Source organism: Esox lucius, chromosome 22, assembly GCF_011004845.1.
Source record: "Esox lucius isolate fEsoLuc1 chromosome 22, fEsoLuc1.pri, whole genome shotgun sequence".
NCBI classification, from domain to species: Eukaryota; Metazoa; Chordata; class Actinopteri; order Esociformes; family Esocidae; genus Esox; species Esox lucius.
This window is the reverse complement of record NC_047590.1, coordinates 12,542,501-12,560,488: the sequence shown is the minus strand read 5'-3', so window position 1 is coordinate 12,560,488 and position 17,988 is coordinate 12,542,501. Positions and strand designations below refer to the sequence as shown.

Below are 17,988 nucleotides of genomic sequence, written 5' to 3'. Positions count from 1 at the left end.
AACACTTGGGCACAGCAGTTGCGTGTTAATAGGGGAATATTAGTCACTCACCCAAGTGGTGTCCAAACAGTATTCTACCGATATGACACAGTGTAAATCAAAGCTGGCATTACCAGAACACTCATGTTGCGGAGTCATTGTTCCCCAAAACAGCAATTTCTCCAGTTCCCCAGTGTCCCAGGATGTTAGGGAGGACATTGTGTATTCTATGTCTACAATATGTTTGAGGTGAACTTGTAAAGTCTCCAAGGATCCAAACAAATGTCCAACCGAGGTACTGGTGTTGGATGGTATTGGAATGCTGCCAGCGTTCCCATTAGAAGTCGAGCTAGCAGTATGGAAGTGTTCCGAGAAGGCTTTGCCCTTTGTTTCCTCAAACTGGGATCTAAAAGGGACTGTTTCTATCTTTTGAAAGCTGTTGGTGCGTCAGTGGTAATATGTTTTGCCAAATGAACTGAACTCTGTGGCGCCATCCTTGTGAACTGAAATGGCAAACTGCTTGCATTTCTCATTGTCAAAATTTGCCACAATGCTCAGGCCAACCAGCTGAGCAGATTATTATATCATGTAATTAATGTCATGTTGAACAATTTAAATCATGTACCTAGTTGGATGTTACAGGACTTTTGTCAATAATGTAACTTAATGTAACCTATTCAATGAAACGCTTGAAACTAGATCCACCAAATAGTTTTATTAACAAGAAGAGGGGTAAGGTTCTTTTTTTGCACTGTCCAACCAATCCGGGGAATGTAGAGTAGGAATTAGACAGTGTCACTTTGTTAGCGTCCAAAAGCCCAAAATGTGCCACAAGTTCTATTTCGTTTTCTGCTGAAAAGTACTTTGATTTACTACCAGGCCTGGTTTGGGCAAGCCTTGATGTGTATCTGTCTGGGCAGGGTTACAAATCAATTTCTAGCCTTTTAGGCTCTGGGCCTCAACAACATCGCAGTCAGAGCCATAATGTCCAAATCGCGAACTACAGTGCATCTTCCCTAGAGTCTTTATACTGCCAATGTTTCTCCAAAGGCAAGGCGTCGATTGATTAAACGACTTGTATTAGCAAAGGTTCGCCGGTATATATGGCTCGACTATATTTCGTCTTCCCCTCGGCCTGTTCAGACAAGTTGGTCGGCAGTGCGTTCGCTGCTGTTCTCCCATGCCCGTCCAAACAAGCCTGCACTTTTTGTGTGTATTCGCTCTCTGGCTAGATTGGAGTCCAGTCTGTTTGCGTTTCTGGGAAGTCTGTTGTTAGGCTCGCTCTCTCGGTATGTTACTCTTGCATCTCAGCAGTACATTATGTCTTTCCTATCCTCAACTATTTTCCTTTGTCTGCTCCTACCAGAGGCTGTGGTTTCACCTATGTTACTGTATGTCATTGTGGGATATAGGAAGAGGAAGCGGTTTTGGTCCACATGTTGAAATGTGACTCTACGGTGGGGCAGATGGGCACACTGAACGTCTAAATCTAAGATAAAATGATGTAGGCATTAGAAGTCTACGGAGCCAGAACTAGGTTGACGTTCTTGGGATTTCCTCTTGGTTAAAGCCTGATCTCGAAAAGACGTCCTCTTCCCAGTTATACAATATGTTACGAACACGGCGCACTGCCTTTTGTACGCATCGCCTTGGCCAAAGTATCGAAAATTGCGAACGGCAAATTGAGTTGCTGTGATGTGCCAATATTGACCAATAGCAAGTCATTAATTTGCCTTGGCTCCGCCCTCCTCCCTTCCTTGGTTCTGACTGTGTGTTCTCCGTAGGTGTGTCCAACGCCAGGGTGGTGTCTGTTTCCCCCGGCCCTCTGCTCCGTGTGGAGGGCCAGCCAGTGTCGCTGCGCTGTGATGTCACTGACTACGAGGGGCCCAGGGAGCAGGATTTCGAGTGGACTATGACCGTGGCATCGAAGACCATCCCAGTCATCTCCACATTTGACCCCAAGTACTCGGACTCGTCACTAAGCGACCGGGTTACGAGCGGCGACCTGGCTGTGGTCCGACTTGGGGACAGCTCAGTGGAGCTGAAGATACAGAAAGTGAGGTCATCAGACAGCGCCACATACACCTGCAGTACGCCCAGTACGGACTCTGTCATCACCGGCAACTACAAAGCTGACGTGACGCTCAAAGGTGGGTGTTTCTTTGTCTGTCTGACTGTGATGGAGACTGAGACTAAGTTTATCCATACAGAAATACTGTTCTAACTTTCTACACGGTTGCAGACCTTCATTGTGGCTTCTTCTGACTGAGGTTTTCCTGGAGTCGACCGCACACATAAAATAATACCAAATCAGTGTTTATTCTCCTAGTGTGGTTCATATGGGCTGCTGTCAGTGCAGTCTGTTGAGTATGGCTCCCATCATTATTGTACCCATGATACGTTCTGTTACGCTTGGGAGTTTGATTCCACAAAAACACACACGTACACACACTAAAGCATTTTTACATAGTTATTTTTGCCAGACACATTGCTTTTGTTGAATGGGTTACTGGACTGGTTCTGGATGAGCTGTATATGTTCTTTTAACCCCAGTTGTCCTAGTCTGCTTTGGGGAAGGAGAGCTTGTTCCTGTATCAGCTGCTTTGGGGAAGCGATAGTGCAAGGTGATATGGAGGTTGTTTGAGTCTGTTAACTCTTTCTCACAAACACACAGGTTGTTGGTTATCGCTGTTGACCTCTGAGTTTCTAAGAGATGGCTCCGGCTGAACTAATCCAATGAAAAGAGAATGGAGAGGAGTGAGAGTATATAATCTGGTTAAGTGTGTCATCTTGAATCTTTAAAGTCATGGACTTGACAAATAGGCGTGGTATAGAGGATGTGGTTTTACTGGATCCATTGATGTATGATGTGTCACCTGTGAAGGCGTGGCGGTCTCCTGTGAAGGCGTGGCGGTCTCCTGTGAAGGCGTGGCCGTCTCCTGTGAAGGCGTGGCTGTCTTTTGACCTTTGGTTGTCTCAAGTAAACATTCTCTCCAACATCACTTTCGATTGTCTACGAGGGAGTGGGTGAACACTCCTCTCGCATGGATCACTTGTCTGGCTGATTATGTTTTCTTGCAGGTTTAAGTGGCCTTGACATAAATACAAAAGCACGGCCTTATTTCCGCTCTCAACAAAAGCCACTCTGAACACAGCTTTCTGGTGTTCAGTCTATTCATTATCAACTCAACAGCTCTGGGCATGTTCTGGACAAAAAATAGATCTGTTGTGGGATGGTCATATTCATAACTGGCCTCAGAGACACACGGACAAACATTTTAAGATGGTTTGAAAAAAGGAGGATTTGGGATTCTTGAGCTTGACAGTGATTAAAGCTAACATCAAACATCAAAGATTTTGGTACAATAGTAGCTTACTAAGTTTAGAATAAGGTAGGAATTTTTATAAGACAATGTCAACTTCAAAGCACTGTAATAAGAATCACGTTTATCCACTAAATAGCCTATGTTACACATGCAGGTACCCTGTATGTGCAATTTTTGTTTTTCCCCTCCTGCCGTTTCCCCAGGTGTCCCTTATATTCCTGATTGTGCTCATTGGTGTTTCCCACCTGGCAGTCATGAGTGCATCACATGACTGTTGAAGTGGACCAATCAGTAGACACTCTTCCGAATTGCCCCACCTGTTCCTTTTTCCGTTACCCAATCGCATCACACATCCCTGGTTTTAAAACCCAGTCAGTTGGTTCTCCCAGAGAGACTATTTTGCTTTACCCACATGGATATAGACACTCTTGAGATACACACCCTTTTTGATAGACAGACACTTTGTTCATTCATACATCACTTAGTTTAGCACATACATCTCACTTTTTCCTGTTTCATTTGAGTGTGTATTGCTGTGGTGTTTTGTTTGGAGTTGTCTAGTCAATTGTTTTCTGTTTAGTCCTTGTTCAACCTGTGTTTTTGTTTGTCCCTGTGTCCCTGGGAAAAGTGTATTTAAAATTTTTTTTTTAGCAAGTCTCCCTTGGGCATACACAACCCATAGGAAAACTGTCTAAAAACACTAGTTAGAACTGAGCGGACCACCCACTGTATTTTTGTATTGGTTAGTAGTCGGCTAAGCTTTTCTTGAGGCAGGCAAGTTCAGATTATAGTTGGACTATAATCATTCATTCCTTGGGTCCGACTCAGCCCCTTTTCCCTAACCCTTTTACTGTGTGTTTATAATAAAAGTTTTATGTTTGACGGTAGCTCTGGTTGTGTGTCGTTTGCTCTCACTCTTCCTGTACACTACACCACCTTGCATGAGTTTTTTTGTTACGGGTCTCTGTACCATCCCCCCTACACTGCTAGAGCCACAGGGTTTGTAACAGCCTAGATTTACAAAAACTCAGTGTACTTGATGCTCCTGGTCTTAGACAACATATAGGGACAGAATACGCACTAAACCTATGTGATAAACTAATATGCCAGATGTTTATTTTACTCTTATTATATCAGATCATTGTTAAGGGTGGGGAGGGGGGGTTGTTCTTCAAGTTAACCATTACCATTGTTGAGTTCCATTTTGTTTGGCTGAGCCCCAGCCAATCAACCTCTCTGTGGTACATTGACTCCTCTTCAGTGAGGAGAACAACCAGAGTGGAGTCATTGAGTAGTTCAACAGATGCATTGTTGAAGGGGGGTGAGAGCACAAATCCTCGCAATGCCGAAATGTTCAGGGTTAGAGCCAGAAATGTGCTTACCCATCTGTACGCATTCTGAAAATGCTTCAGAGTTTTCCCATCTGAAAACCATGACTGATGCCTCTTTCTCATTCTGGTTTACTGGCAAAGGGGAAAAGGGTATGGAAGTGAAGAGACAAAGACAGATATTAAGGAAGAAGAGCAGAAACGTGAGAGAGGAATGGAGAAAAGAGCAGGAAGTCCTCTGATGTCCCTCTCTGTGTCTGTCAGTCTCTGTCTTTCTCTCCCTGAGTCAGCTGTGTCTTTTCAGAGTTAACTGGGCCTCTCTCTCTGTGATTATCAAATGTAAACCCTACTTACAACACATTTTGACAGGAGTGGGGGAGGGGAGAGCGAGAAGCTTGACTTTGGTATTTATGGCTTTCTGATGGATTATAAAAGAAGAGTAATAACTCTTGGCGATGAAGAAAAATGTACATGATGGCATTTGATTTGTAGATGTTGTTGGCTTACAGCAGCATCTGTCAATGTTGTCTGCCGCCATGACATTTACATTTTAGTAATTTAGTGGATGCTCTTATCCAAAACAACTTTCAGTTAGTGCCTTCATCTACAACCCCACAACCCAGTAATAGTAAATACATCTTACTGAATGAAATGAAGCAGCTATCTGTAAAGCCAGTGCCATGACCTCCTGGGACCCTGTGTCCACATATGTGGACATTTTAGGCTTCCTGCACCAAAGCTCAGGTCTTAGGAGGTTAAAGTTGCCAGTTCACTTTGACAGTTGATATTGTACCTGTTGTGACACCTCATAATACTGTGGTGCATTATGACACACTAACTTGTCAAAACCACTCGAGCAAACTAATTATACCACACGTAAGCGGTATAGGCAGCATCACTGATTCTAGGCAGCATCATATTCTGTAAATGTATTCCATCTTCCCTTGAGTTATTGAACTAATCCATATATATGTATGTGTATGTATATGTGCATGCATGCAGGTTCGTGTGTGTCGTGGTGTATCCTTATTTTTAAATGTAGACCGCTATTTTCATTGTATTAACAAAAAGCATTTTCAGGCCATCTTATTGAACATGTTTTCAGGAAAATATAAATACCCACACAAGTACTCGAATAATAACTTACTTTCAATATACTGTATATGAACTGTTTTTCCCCCTACAGTAATTGCTGACACACTGAAGGTAACCACGGTGACCCCAGAGCCCATTGTCCCAGAGGGCGGTGACATCACCCTCTTCTGCAACATCTCCCGCCAGTTCACCGATCCCACCTACCTGTCCGTCACCTGGTCGCTAAATAAAACTGGTGTCTCTTCGGCGGACATCCTGAGTTTTGGCCCTGATGGGGGTGTCGTCACCGCGAGTAGCTACGCCCAGCGATATGCCGAGGGAGGGCTTCGATTGGCTGTTCGTGGAGACGGGTCGTTTGGATTGGTTATTACCAGGGTGACGCAGGGCGACGCGGGGACATACATGTGCACGGGGAAGGAGTGGACTCACGAGGCGGGGGGGCGGTGGAAGAGCATCTTGGGGAAGACTGTGAAGATGGGAGCTGTGGCCGTCACACCTACAGGCAAGTGGGATGTGGGGGTATCTAGGATGGTTTCTGGACCTGCAGATCTGGGATTTTCATTTGAATATTTTTTACTTTGCTTTGAATATTCATAAGCCTTCGTCTGTGCCTTATATTGATATAATTCTGTACACTTGAATGCCAAGGGATTTGATGTAGAAAAGGTCTGTGACTCCACATTTGGTGATCCTCAAAAGCTCAGTGATTTGGTGGTCCCTGTAACGTAAAATGTAGGACTAAGAGACACTCATCCATCCCCAAATAGCTCCCTACGCTTTCCCTTAGATCCAAACCTCATAAAGGCTCTGACTGGGGTGGGAATGAAGATCAGCTAGGAGCGGAAGAGGACTAGTTTCTATGTCCTCATCCGTATTTTAGCATGGCAGCGTTTCTTTGTGCGTTTCTTGGAGAGGCCCTTGACCTAAAGCCATATCTCAATCTCTCCCTCCGTCAGCTCTTTCTCACACACACACACTCACACACACACACACTCACACACACACACAGCGGTTGCCTGGGACACAACATCTCCTGCATGGTGATTGATTAAAACAGGGTGAGAGACCGAGGAGAGGCTCCAGCGAAGGACAGCACAGAGAGGCTGTCAGAGAGCAGTCCTGGGCCTCCCTTGACAGGCTGTATCTAAGTACAGTGTAGCCAGGCAGCCAGAATCCACAGTCAGTTAACAGACTAAAGTAAAGAGGATTGGAGAAGTCAAACAGTGGCCTTTGTTCTGGCTGTCTAGTCTAAGAACACATAGGGAGGACAAAATCATCTCACCTACTGTACTAACAGATATGCTACAGCATAGTTTTCTATAGCAGCAGTATCTAGGATTTAAGCAGTAAGCCCAGAAGTGGTTGTGGTATATGGCCTCTATGCCACAGCTAGCCTGGACACATTCTTTAGCAGCAGCACATTGACAATATACCACAACTCCTGAAGTACTTAATTGCTATTACAACCGATTAGCCAAGCAATTTGCATAGATATTATTAAAAATCACTTTTGTGGTGCCCTTGGTATACAGTCTCATACCACAGCCGTTATTCAGCATTCAGGGTTTCGAGCTGCCTGATTGATCATTAAGGGGATGAACTTCCTGAAAAGGGTTTCCATTTAGCTGCAGTTCAGTCTGTTGAATCTTACTGTTTTTAATGTGGTTTTCTTTACCCAATGCTTTGACTTTTTTTAAAACTCTAAGCAAAATCATTTACATTATATATTCCCTTGTCATTTTTTTATGTTTTTATACATTTCTAATGTTTCTAGTTTATTTTTTTTAATAAATAATCTGTAGGGTTCTTTCAAATTTTCACTGTTCACTGATGGATCTTTGGATCTGATTGGTTTTAATTGAGTTTATATTAGATTTAAATCCCTTCTCTTTCATCTCTTCCACCATGTTCTATCTTGTCATCATATTGCTACAGCTTATACACACACATATCTAGCTGTTAATAGCTGTTGTTTTTTTTGTCTCCCTGTTCACTGGTAGTAACGGCAGCCATTTTACACTTCTCCCTTTCCAGCTCAGTCTCTGTCTGTGGAGGCCCGGTCCAACACCACCCTCAACATGGACGACACCCTGACCCTCACCTGCCTGGTCGCCGTCGCCAACCTGGCCTCCGTGGCCCTGGAGGTCAACTGGCTAATGAACGGGGGCTCTGTGGTCAGCCTGGGTCGCGACGGGGTGGTCGTTGATGGCTCCCCCTTGGTGGGGCTGGAGCGGGCGGGACCGGGGGACTTCAGACTGGTGGTGAGGGGGGTACGGAAAGCAAACGAGGGCGAGTACTCTTGCAGGGTCCGGGCCTGGATCAGCCGAGGAGGACCGGGGGGCGGGTGGTATCAGGCTGCAGAGAAGACCTCCAACCCAGTCCAGGTTCTGGTAACACGGATCGGTGAGTGGAAGTGCTGTTTAACTATTCGTTCGTTTAGTCGGTCTTGGAGAAGGCTACAACCGAGATTACCATATCTAACATCCTATTAATAGCGTTGGTCTCTCACTAGGCTTGCTTTGAACACACAAGCTCCACGACGCCAGTGGAACAGCCATGTCTTATGTTGTGTTAGTGTGCGCACACACACCGCTCACATCGCTTCCCTCACTGTGAGCCTAATCCATTAGTCAAGCCTCTTTTTGGACATAACTACCCCCCGCTGTGAAAGATATTGATTATTCATGCCTTTTAAGGTCTGTCTTTCTCATTCCTCTAGCCCCCCCCCCCGCCTGTATCTCTTCCTGCCATTACATTGACATTTAAGTCATTTAGCAGATGCTGTTAATCAGAGTGACGTGCAGTGGTGTTTATTGTCATACTGGCCCCCCGTGGGAATCGAAACAGCCCCCCCCACCTGTCTTCCTGTCATTTGAGGACCGTTAACAGTTCTTATTTATGTAGAGACCGAGCTCATGTCCGGTGAGCGACAAGGTCTGTCTGTGACCCAAGCGCTGGCGTCGGGTGTTACTGTATCCGACCTGACAGATTTAACGTCTCTGGGTGTTACTGACACATACCAAACACCTGTCACTGTGTGGTCACGTTGTGACATAGTGCCAGGTTGGTTGCCATTACTAGGGCAGCTGTCTAGTTAACGGCAGCGTCTACAGCGTAAACGTTCTTTTCCAGTTATCAATTGAAGTTAGCATCAGACCGGACGCTGTAGTTCTATAGGGTTAGCACGCTGTGGAGCCACTCCACACGCTCTGCTTTACGAAGCCGTTTGAGGAGATGCTGACTGCTCCACACGGCCGCTGTTTGTGCTGCCGTAGCTGTGGGGTAAATATCCGTTCTGAAACGAGGTCTGGCTGGTACTGGTTCTCTAGAGAGGCACAAGCACGACGTTCCTCTGATCCATACAGCGCCGGAGAACGCACTCATGCAAGCCGAGGAGGAAAGGAATGCATAGCCCCGGGGCCGGAGTGCTGGAGTTCCCATTTAGTACCACAGAGCCCTGGACCAACACAGGCTTACCAACCGGATGAGGAGGGGCGGGCAGACGTCTGTTTCCCATCTGCCATTGCTCGTACTGAGAAGGCAATGTCCCGGGTTAAGCCTTGTGGGAGGGGGTTGTATTCAAGACCAAGCTTCAATGGAAGAGGGTCTATGCCTATGTATGGAAGACACACACACCCACACAGAATTATACACCCACCGAGACACACTCACACACACCCACCGAGACACACACAAAATGTTCACGCCTGTCTGTAGAACATACACCCTCTGGTGATGGCGAACGTATCCATACGGTTACATATGGTGATCTGGTACCAGCAGTAAAACCCCCCCCCCCCCCAAAAGAAAAGTGTTCTCAAAAACATCTTCTGAAACGGGAGAGAATTTCTTTTCAGCACTTCTACTTCCTAGTTTCTTGTCCTCATTGCCGTCTCTCTCATCCCTCTGCAGCAGATTTAGGGTAAACATTGTTTGGGAGGGTTTTATCACAACAAAGTGGCAGAACTGAATCACTGCAGATGTAGATGAAAACGGGGAGAGTTACAATAGATTTCATATTGGCACAAAGTGTAACATGGTATGGTGGGGGGGGCCCCCCGCCCCCCCCAACCCGCTCCCATAGGGGATGGGATGGTAAGACACGTCCACGAAATAACTTAATGACTCATACTTTAAAGGGGGGATAACAACGAATAAATACAATTTGTCTTAAGCCCAAATCAGACGACTAGCTTATGCGCTGCAGACTGCATGAATGAATGAGAGTACACCCGGGCCGCGAGTGTCAAGACTTCAACAGCGTCAGAGCGCTTAAAATTAGAAACCAGTTCTATTTTCTGGTGTCTCTTGCTAAAATGAGCTGATGTATAACAAAGTGCTCAGTATGCCCGGACTGTTAGTCTTCCTCTTTCCCACAATCCTTTAGGCCCACGTTGCCTCCCCCATGCAACTCCCTACCGAGGGAGACGCATAGCGATGAAGAGGGGAAAGTATGGGATAAGGGAATGAGTAGAGTAAAAGGGATTTTTGCGGTGTTGACAGGGTTGAGACTGGGTGGAGGGATGCACTCTAGGTCATATCTCGTACACACACACACACAAGCGCGCGCACACAATACAAAAACACACACGCACTATAAACCACCATCTGCTGAAACACACCAGTGAAACTGGAGACCCTAAGATAAAGGCCAGAGTTTCTTGGCAGAAAAGAGGTTCCTCAAAGAATGTATCCAGGAGCATGCTCTCCTAACCCTCACTCCCATCTGTCCCTCTTCTCTCCAGACAGAACACCTGCTTGCTCTGTTCAAATAATGACTTCTCCTCATGGTGTTTCTTCAGAGTTTAGGTTTCAATATATAAGTTTGGACAGAAATGTCGCAAAACTGTAGCCAATTGGATTTGCAGGGATTTTTTGCGGTTTGATGTCCCCATATGTATAGCTGTGTGTGCTGTGTTGTGTTTGTGAGTTCCAGGTCTATCCCCAGGAACCTAACACAAAGAAAGTAAAACCTGACAAATAGCTCCCCACAAGGTTTCTGGCAGGTCCCCGCCAATAAAGATTGGATTTCTGGCTCAGGGGTTAGGTTTAAGGTGCAAATCATTATTATACATAGCCTTGGAATTTTGTGTTTAGGCATTACTTTTAGGTGTAGGTATTACAGATTAGGGCTAGTTCAGGCACAAATGTTAGGTTACTGAGGATAGGGGACTGGGAATATGGATTTCAAGTCTACCAAAATAATTTAGTCTACCAAAATGGTCCACAACAACATTAGGTGTGCCTCTGCAAGCCAAGTCACGTACTCCTGAGTGTTAGTTTATTGGCTTAATGTATTAGTTACTTAGTGTTTGTTTGGTAGTCAGTATATACAGCTGCACTGTAGTCCAGTAGAAAGTTAGCAGGCACTTATAGAGTTGACTTTGGCCGGTAGTTCCGCTACATTATGAACCAATGGGATCTTTGTGGCAACACGCCAAACCACAAGGAAACTGAACTCGACCAGGTAATTCAACACACTCAAATGTCACATACCGCACGTGCGCCAACGTCTTTTAGCTCCAAGGGAAAGACGGGGGCTGCAATACGTTTCCCTCGCTGTACAAGTTCAAAGAACAACGCGTTTCATGTTGTTTCTCGGAAACAACTTTGTGTCTCTGCTGACGAGGGAAGATTGGATTACCTGTTTCTAATGCACCCACTGTTGTTTACCTAAGAAACTCCAAACCTGCGTTAACAGTGAGTCACTCATGCCTCCCCGAAGGTATCTGGCAGTTAGTTGTGCTTCAGCTTGCCCCGTTCCTCACAAACCAGAGACAGGGCTGATCGCAATCTATTGATAGGCAAACCAGTTTGTCCTCCCAAGAGGCTGTTTTTGTTTAGTTTTAAGAGTTCACCTTCTCTTCAATGCTGGCGGCCAATCACAACATCCTAAATGTGCCGGTGCTATTCGTCTCTGTTGTTCAGCCTCTGTGCTGTGATTGGCCGCCTTCTCCATACTGTGTCAACATTCTGTGCAAGTAAACCAAACCAGGGTGGAGGTCACGTGATGTCCAAATCTTTAGCCACGGCCCCAAACCCGCAGGAGGTCCATTTAATGACATAAATATATGTATGGAGAGGATGTTGTGTGCTGTGAAGTATATCTCTGCAGTACATACTGGGAAGAAGCAGCTGAATTTTAATGGAAAATCTGTTTTTGTTGGCTTTTTGAATGTGCATTTGTTTTTGAGGGCCATTACCTTCTTTAACGTAGCGGAGAAGTAGCGGAGCTCTTCTGTTCTGACTACAGATCAGCTTCCTCTTGTGTAGCCTCTTTATTTCCTTAACAAATGGCTCTGGAGCAGCTCTTGTCTTCTGCGTAATGGCTCAGATAAGCCTGTCTTGGCTAAGTAGGGGGGTTCGTGTCTGTCTGTCTGTCTGTCTGTCTTTGTCTGTGAACGAGCATGGTTTGGTGGCATGGTGGTTGTGATGGGCATGTGTGTGGGTTTGTAAGAATACAGGTCTGTTTTCGTTCTATTTGTTGGCCATTAGTGGAAAATGTGTTTGAGCCGCTCTGCAGAGAGAGAGCGTGTGCCTTTGGTCTATTTCTAGAAGAACGGGTTGTCAGAGAGTAATGAGAGAGGAGGGGGGTGAGGAAAATGGGCACATGGCTAATTGGCGGGGATCCTCTCGTTGTGTGTGTGTGTGTGGATCCTCACAGTGGTGTACAGCAGATGGTGACAGTGCATGATTCAGCCCCTGTGACGTCCAAATGACACGACACACATTTCAAGCTCTCGATTAGGTGTGTGTGTGTGTGTGTGTGTGTGTGTGTGTGTGTGTGTGTGTGTGTGTGTGTGTGTGTGTGTGTGTGTGTGTGTGTGTGTGTGTGTGTGTGTGTGTGTGTGTGTGTGTGTGTGTGTGTGTGTGTGTGTGTGTGTGTGTGTGTGTGTGTGTGTGTGTGTGTGTGTGTGTGTGTGTGTGTGTGTGTGTGTGTGTGTGTGTGTTCGTTCATTGGAGCGTAAAGGGCCAATCTGTAGACCAGAGGCCTGACTGAGACAACAGCCCCGTCACCTATAAACACTACGCGTGCCCGGTCACTTAACACTGATACACTGCGTGTGTATAATCCTCCGTCTTTTCACACCGGGTACACTGTGGGAGTGTTACAGGTGGCCAAACCCCATGTTGTAAGCATGTCTCCAGACAAGGAAGAGTTGAGCTCTTCCCTCGGTGGATATGGAAGTGCTTAAAGCTATGGGATTATCTGTACAGCTGTTTGACGTACTATAGTCAAGATGTTGCACAACACTAACTTGCATTCCCTCTGTTCTCCAACACCTCCACCCCCCCCCCTCCAGAGCCTAGTTTCACCATGACCGTTAAGCTGTCGTCGACCCCCAAGGTCACGGGCGACCCCGCAGAGCTGGCCTGTCTAGTGAGCAACATCACGCATCTCCCTGCGGGGGGGCGCCTGGGCGTGTCCTGGGAGTACACACCGCTTCCTGTTCCACCCGGCGACCGGCCGACAACCACACCAAACAAGCTCCCCATTGGTTCCCTGGACGCCCAAGGCAACCTGAAGCCGGAGCTGCCTTATCAGGACAGGCTGGCGTCTGGCGCCATCACCCTGACCCGAGTAGAGCCGGATACATTCAAGCTCCGCTTCTTACGCGTACAGGTACAAGCCACACGTAGGTCTTAATTGCGTCATACATTTGTATTAGTTGCTTATGTGTGTGTGTGTGTGTGTGTGACAGGAGAGTGACAAGGGGGAGTACTCATGCAGCGTGACGACGTGGAGCCCTTCTACTCAGGGTGACATGGAGAACTCGGCACAGAAAATCTCCACTGCTGTCCCAGTCCAGTGGGACTCCAAACGTAAGTACCATTTGTTTATTGCCCTCCTCTTTCACTCGTCCGCCCCCTCCTGCCCCTCTGATGTGTCAACCGGAGCATCGGAGTTACGTATCGTCCTGCGTGGCTTCTACAATGTTTTGGCTGAGGTGATGTTTTGCGGCGCGCTCTCCATGGAAGTACGGGCCAGACGTCGCGAAGGCTTCACACCCCTTCTGGCGTGTGGCTTGTTTCATGACGGCTGCCGGAGGTTTTTTCGGTGAATTCCGAGGCGTCTGTGGGTCAGAATAGCAAGCCTGTACCGTGAACCGGATACAGCAGCCTGGAAGAGGATGGCATCCGTTGGTCTGTGGTAAGAGTCACAGCTACAGCATGAGTCATAGTTTCCATTGTGTCTAAATAGTTCTCGTTGATTGAACTTTAACCCTTTGGATGTGACAAAAGACCCTTGTGCCTTGTGATGTAAGATATACACAGGCAAATGAGATGGACTAGTGATCCTGCGGGATGGCTGATTGAGAGCCATGAAATGTGATCTGGATGTAGGAACTTGTTTTTCCGAAAGGCCTTTCTCCTTTGTTCCAGTAATTCTGAAGTTCTGTCTCTCTCTCTGTCCCTCTCTCTCTCTCTCTGTCCCTCTCTCTCTCTCTGTCCCTCTCTCTCTCTCTCTCTGTCCCTCTCTCTCTCTCTCTCTGTCCCTCTCTCTCTCTCTCTCTGTCCCTCTCTCTCTCTCTCTCTGTCCCTCTCTCTCTCTCTCTCTCTGTCCCTCTCTCTCTCTCTCTCTCTGTCCCTCTCTCTCTCTCTCTCTGTCCCTCTCTCTCTCTCTCTCTGTCCCTCTCTCTCTCTCTCTCTGTCCCTCTCTCTCTCTCTCTCTGTCCCTCTCTCTCTCTCTCTCTGTCTCTCTCTGTCCCTCTCTCTCTCTCTCTCTGTCCCTCTCTCTGTCCCTCTCTCTGTCCCTCTCTCTCTCTGTCCCTCTCTCTCTCTGTCCCTCTCTCTCTCTCTGTCCCTCTCTCTCTCTGTGTCCCTCTCTCTCTCTGTGTCCCTCTCTCTCTCTGTGTCCCTCTCTCTCTCTGTGTCCCTCTCTCTCTCTGTGTCCCTCTCTCTCTCTGTGTCCCTCTCTCTCTCTGTGTCCCTCTCTCTCTGTCTCTCTCTCTCTGTCTGTCCCTCTCTCTGTCCCTCTCTCTGTCCCTCTCTCTGTCCCTCTCTCTGTCCCTCTCTGTCTGTCCCTCTCTCTGTCCCTCTCTCTCTGCCTCTGCCTGTCTGTATGCCTCTCTTATCTCCCTTTGTATTTGATTTTGCTTTAGGCATGATGTTTCCAAACACAGTATATAGAAAAGACCACGGCAGCACTGTGTAGGGTCACTCTGTCTCATCTTGGCAGGCTATAGGCTAGTGTCACCTTCTTTCCCTCGTCTTGTGGCAGGCCGTTATCTAGTGTCTCCCTCAACTTGTGGCAGGCTGTTATCTAGTCTGTCACTCCCTGTACCTAATTTTGTGGCAGGCTGTTATAGGGTCTCATCTTGTGGCAGGCTGTTATCTAGTGTCTCTGTCCCTCATCTTTACAGGCATTTATATAGTCTGTCACTCCCTGTACCTAATTTTGTGGCAGGCTATATACTATAGTGTGCAGGCGACCTGCAGCTCTCTTTGCTCCCTCCTAATAGGATTGGCAACTTCTTATTATCTGATAAAACTTTTAATTACAGATTCTCTATGTTCTCTAATTGTTTTGTATTTTGTGCATTTCTTGAATATGCCGTTCTTCCTCTGGTTCTTTCATAGTGCAGTGCTCACACAGCCGTTTCCAATACAGGAAGTCAGGTTTTCCTCTGTCTGCCCTTTTCAATTGCAAGGCTGCGCTCACTGAGCCTTTACTTTGTCAAGGTTTTTCTAAGCCTTTGATCAGTAACTGTGGTGAACATTTTTTATGGTGTACTGCCGATTTAGGGCCAGATAACAATGCATTTTGCTCTGTGTTTTACAATGGGTAATGTTATTTTGTTTTGACTGTGTTGTAATTTGGTTTTTTCTGGGTTGATTGGAGGTTTTGGTCCTGAAGCATCAATGTGTTAGCTGAGCAGGCTTGTGAATTGTGCCTCAAGACCGGCTGGTTGAAAGGATCTTTGTGCGTGCGTGCGCTTGTGTGTTGCAGAGCTCCGTCAATATGCCACTGTCATAGTTCAATCAGTAAATTCAGCCGGAAGGTTTTCCGTCGGCCCACTCAGTCCCCGCGGGCTCTACTGTATGGTCACGGGCTGGTTGTTAGCCGTTCCCTAACGAGTGACGTCTCCCTCCAGGTCCGTCTCTGACCGCGGTGGCGAAGCGCGTTCGCGAGGCGACGGCGGGCGGAGCCACCTTTGAGATGAGCTGCACCGTATCGCAGGAGAACCTGCAGGACCCAGGCTACTCTGTGCTGGTCCAGACCCAGGAGAAGGTGGACGTGGTCCCCCGAACCGTGATGTCCCTCAGCCCCGACTCTGTCCTGCAGCACGGCGCCGGGACAGACCCTAAACGCAGGTAGGCACACACGCTGAGCACGGCCGCAATGTTTTATTGCAGTCAAATATATCGATGCCCTTTACGAAAGAGAAGGGGAGGGCAGACATGTTCCTCTTTTCAAAACCGGTTGAATGGCCATTCATACCCTGCAGGCATCGGCCACACGGATGAGACATGAGTGTCATATGAATGATGTCTTTATACACCTCTTCTGGGGGGTGCAGTAGTGAATCAAACAAATGTGGGTGGTTTAGAGTAGTTTGAATCATGCAAATTCATTTGGCTGCCATTTCGGTATTGTGTTGTAACCAAGATGGGTCCTGGCCAACAGGGACAGTCTGGTCCTGACTAAGACCGGCCCGGCTGAGTTCAACTTTCGTCTAGCTGGCGTGCAGCTGTCGGACCGAGGCTTTTACTGGTGTAGCCTCACATCCTGGACCAAACAGCCAGGCCAGGCCTGGACCAAAGCTGCCAGCGCCCAGTCCAACAAAGTCCAGGTCAACTTCCAGGAGACTGGTAGGTTGATGGAACAGCTGCTGAACTCAGCTCTCTCTGTCTATACCGCGCACACGCACGCGCGCACACAAAAGGACACTCGCACTGTTCTACTAACCCATACTGACACACACACTTCCCACACACACTCCCCCAGCATGCATACTCACATTAAAAACATACTATCTGCCTTAACCCGGCATGCACACACTCAATATAAACACACGCAGATACACTAACACACAAACTCGCACACGTAATACACAGAAATGCTAACACACGTGCTCACAGTAAACACACTCATATTAACAAGTGCATATGCTGACAGTTATCTCTCTCACTCTCACACACACACACACACACACACACACACACACACTCCCTGCGTCGACCTAGTTTTCTGTGTTTGATGTTGTGGTACAGGGGAATGAATGGTTCCTTACAGCCCTACTACTGCCTCTCGGGGGGTAGGCCCCTTGCTCTCCCTCCCGGTCTCTTTCTCTTGCTCTTTTCTCCCTGTCTCTGTCTGCATCTTGTTCTCTCCCGCTCTCTTTCTCCTTCTGTCTAGCTAACCGTGAAAACCCATGCGCACTTTCTCTCTTCTTCTCTCTGTGGGGTAGGAGCTTCAAAGTAGCGCCCTGTGGCAAATCTAGCCTGGACAAATCAGTTGAAGGCCGCGAGGATCCGTGTAACTGGTTGCGTGTCGGTGTAAGCATTGTGCTCGGCAGTGTGCACGCGCGCTCCCATACAAACGCGCGTGCGCACGCAGACTGGCTCACTCACGCAGCTGGGAAACGGTTTGGATGAGCTCTTCTGAAAGCCAGTGTTAAGAGCCACGATCAGTTGTCTATAAATGATGAGGGGTACATGGGCATGGTGACCTCTGACCTATAACCTGTGTGTGTTCTTTCCTGTAGGCCCCTCATTCTCCGTGGCCATCCACTCTGACACCACCACCCTGTATCCCTGGGAGACCGCCAAGTTGGATTGTGCTCTGAGCGTGTCTGGTGCCTCTCCCAAGACCGGTATAGACATATTTACACACACACACTGAGTTATTTAAGTGAAAGGAGTATCCATGACTCATGTCATATCTTTCCAGTGTTGTCAAACAGACTAAGTGAATTTGTTTCTTATCACCTCTGTAAGTATCTCTTCATTCCTTCTCTCTCCCTCTTCCCCCTCTCCATGTTCCATACCTCCTCTCCTCCTTTTCTCTTATCTGTTCACACCATCTTTCCTGCTCCCCCAGTTAAGGGCAAGATGATGCCTGAATGGGATTGTGCAAGAGGGGGGTGGGTGAAAGGAATTTCTCTGAACACATGTTATTACCTCCAAAGTGACTGGCACCCTTGAGAAAGATGAACACAAATGGCTGTTTTAAATAAATTACACCGTTAATGAGCGGATAATTTATGCTAAATGAAATACGGTATGTATAAAAAAAATAAAAAAGATAGGTGTCA

At 47.1% G+C, this 17,988-nt stretch overlaps 1 protein-coding gene across 1 annotated transcript in view; it reads left to right on the top strand.

The window, feature by feature from the left end:
• Positions 1–17,988, top strand: part of si:ch211-132g1.7 (prostaglandin F2 receptor negative regulator) — a 38,790-nt gene that overhangs the window by 2,024 nt on the left and 18,778 nt on the right. The window contains exons 2-9 of the mRNA XM_029116795.2: positions 1,764–2,129; positions 5,820–6,230; positions 7,763–8,131; positions 13,033–13,352; positions 13,432–13,552; positions 15,826–16,045; positions 16,359–16,543; positions 17,440–17,547. Coding sequence (XP_028972628.2) covers positions 1,764–2,129; positions 5,820–6,230; positions 7,763–8,131; positions 13,033–13,352; positions 13,432–13,552; positions 15,826–16,045; positions 16,359–16,543; positions 17,440–17,547 — 2,100 coding nt within the window. The remainder of the gene's footprint in view (positions 1–1,763; positions 2,130–5,819; positions 6,231–7,762; positions 8,132–13,032; positions 13,353–13,431; positions 13,553–15,825; positions 16,046–16,358; positions 16,544–17,439; positions 17,548–17,988) is intronic.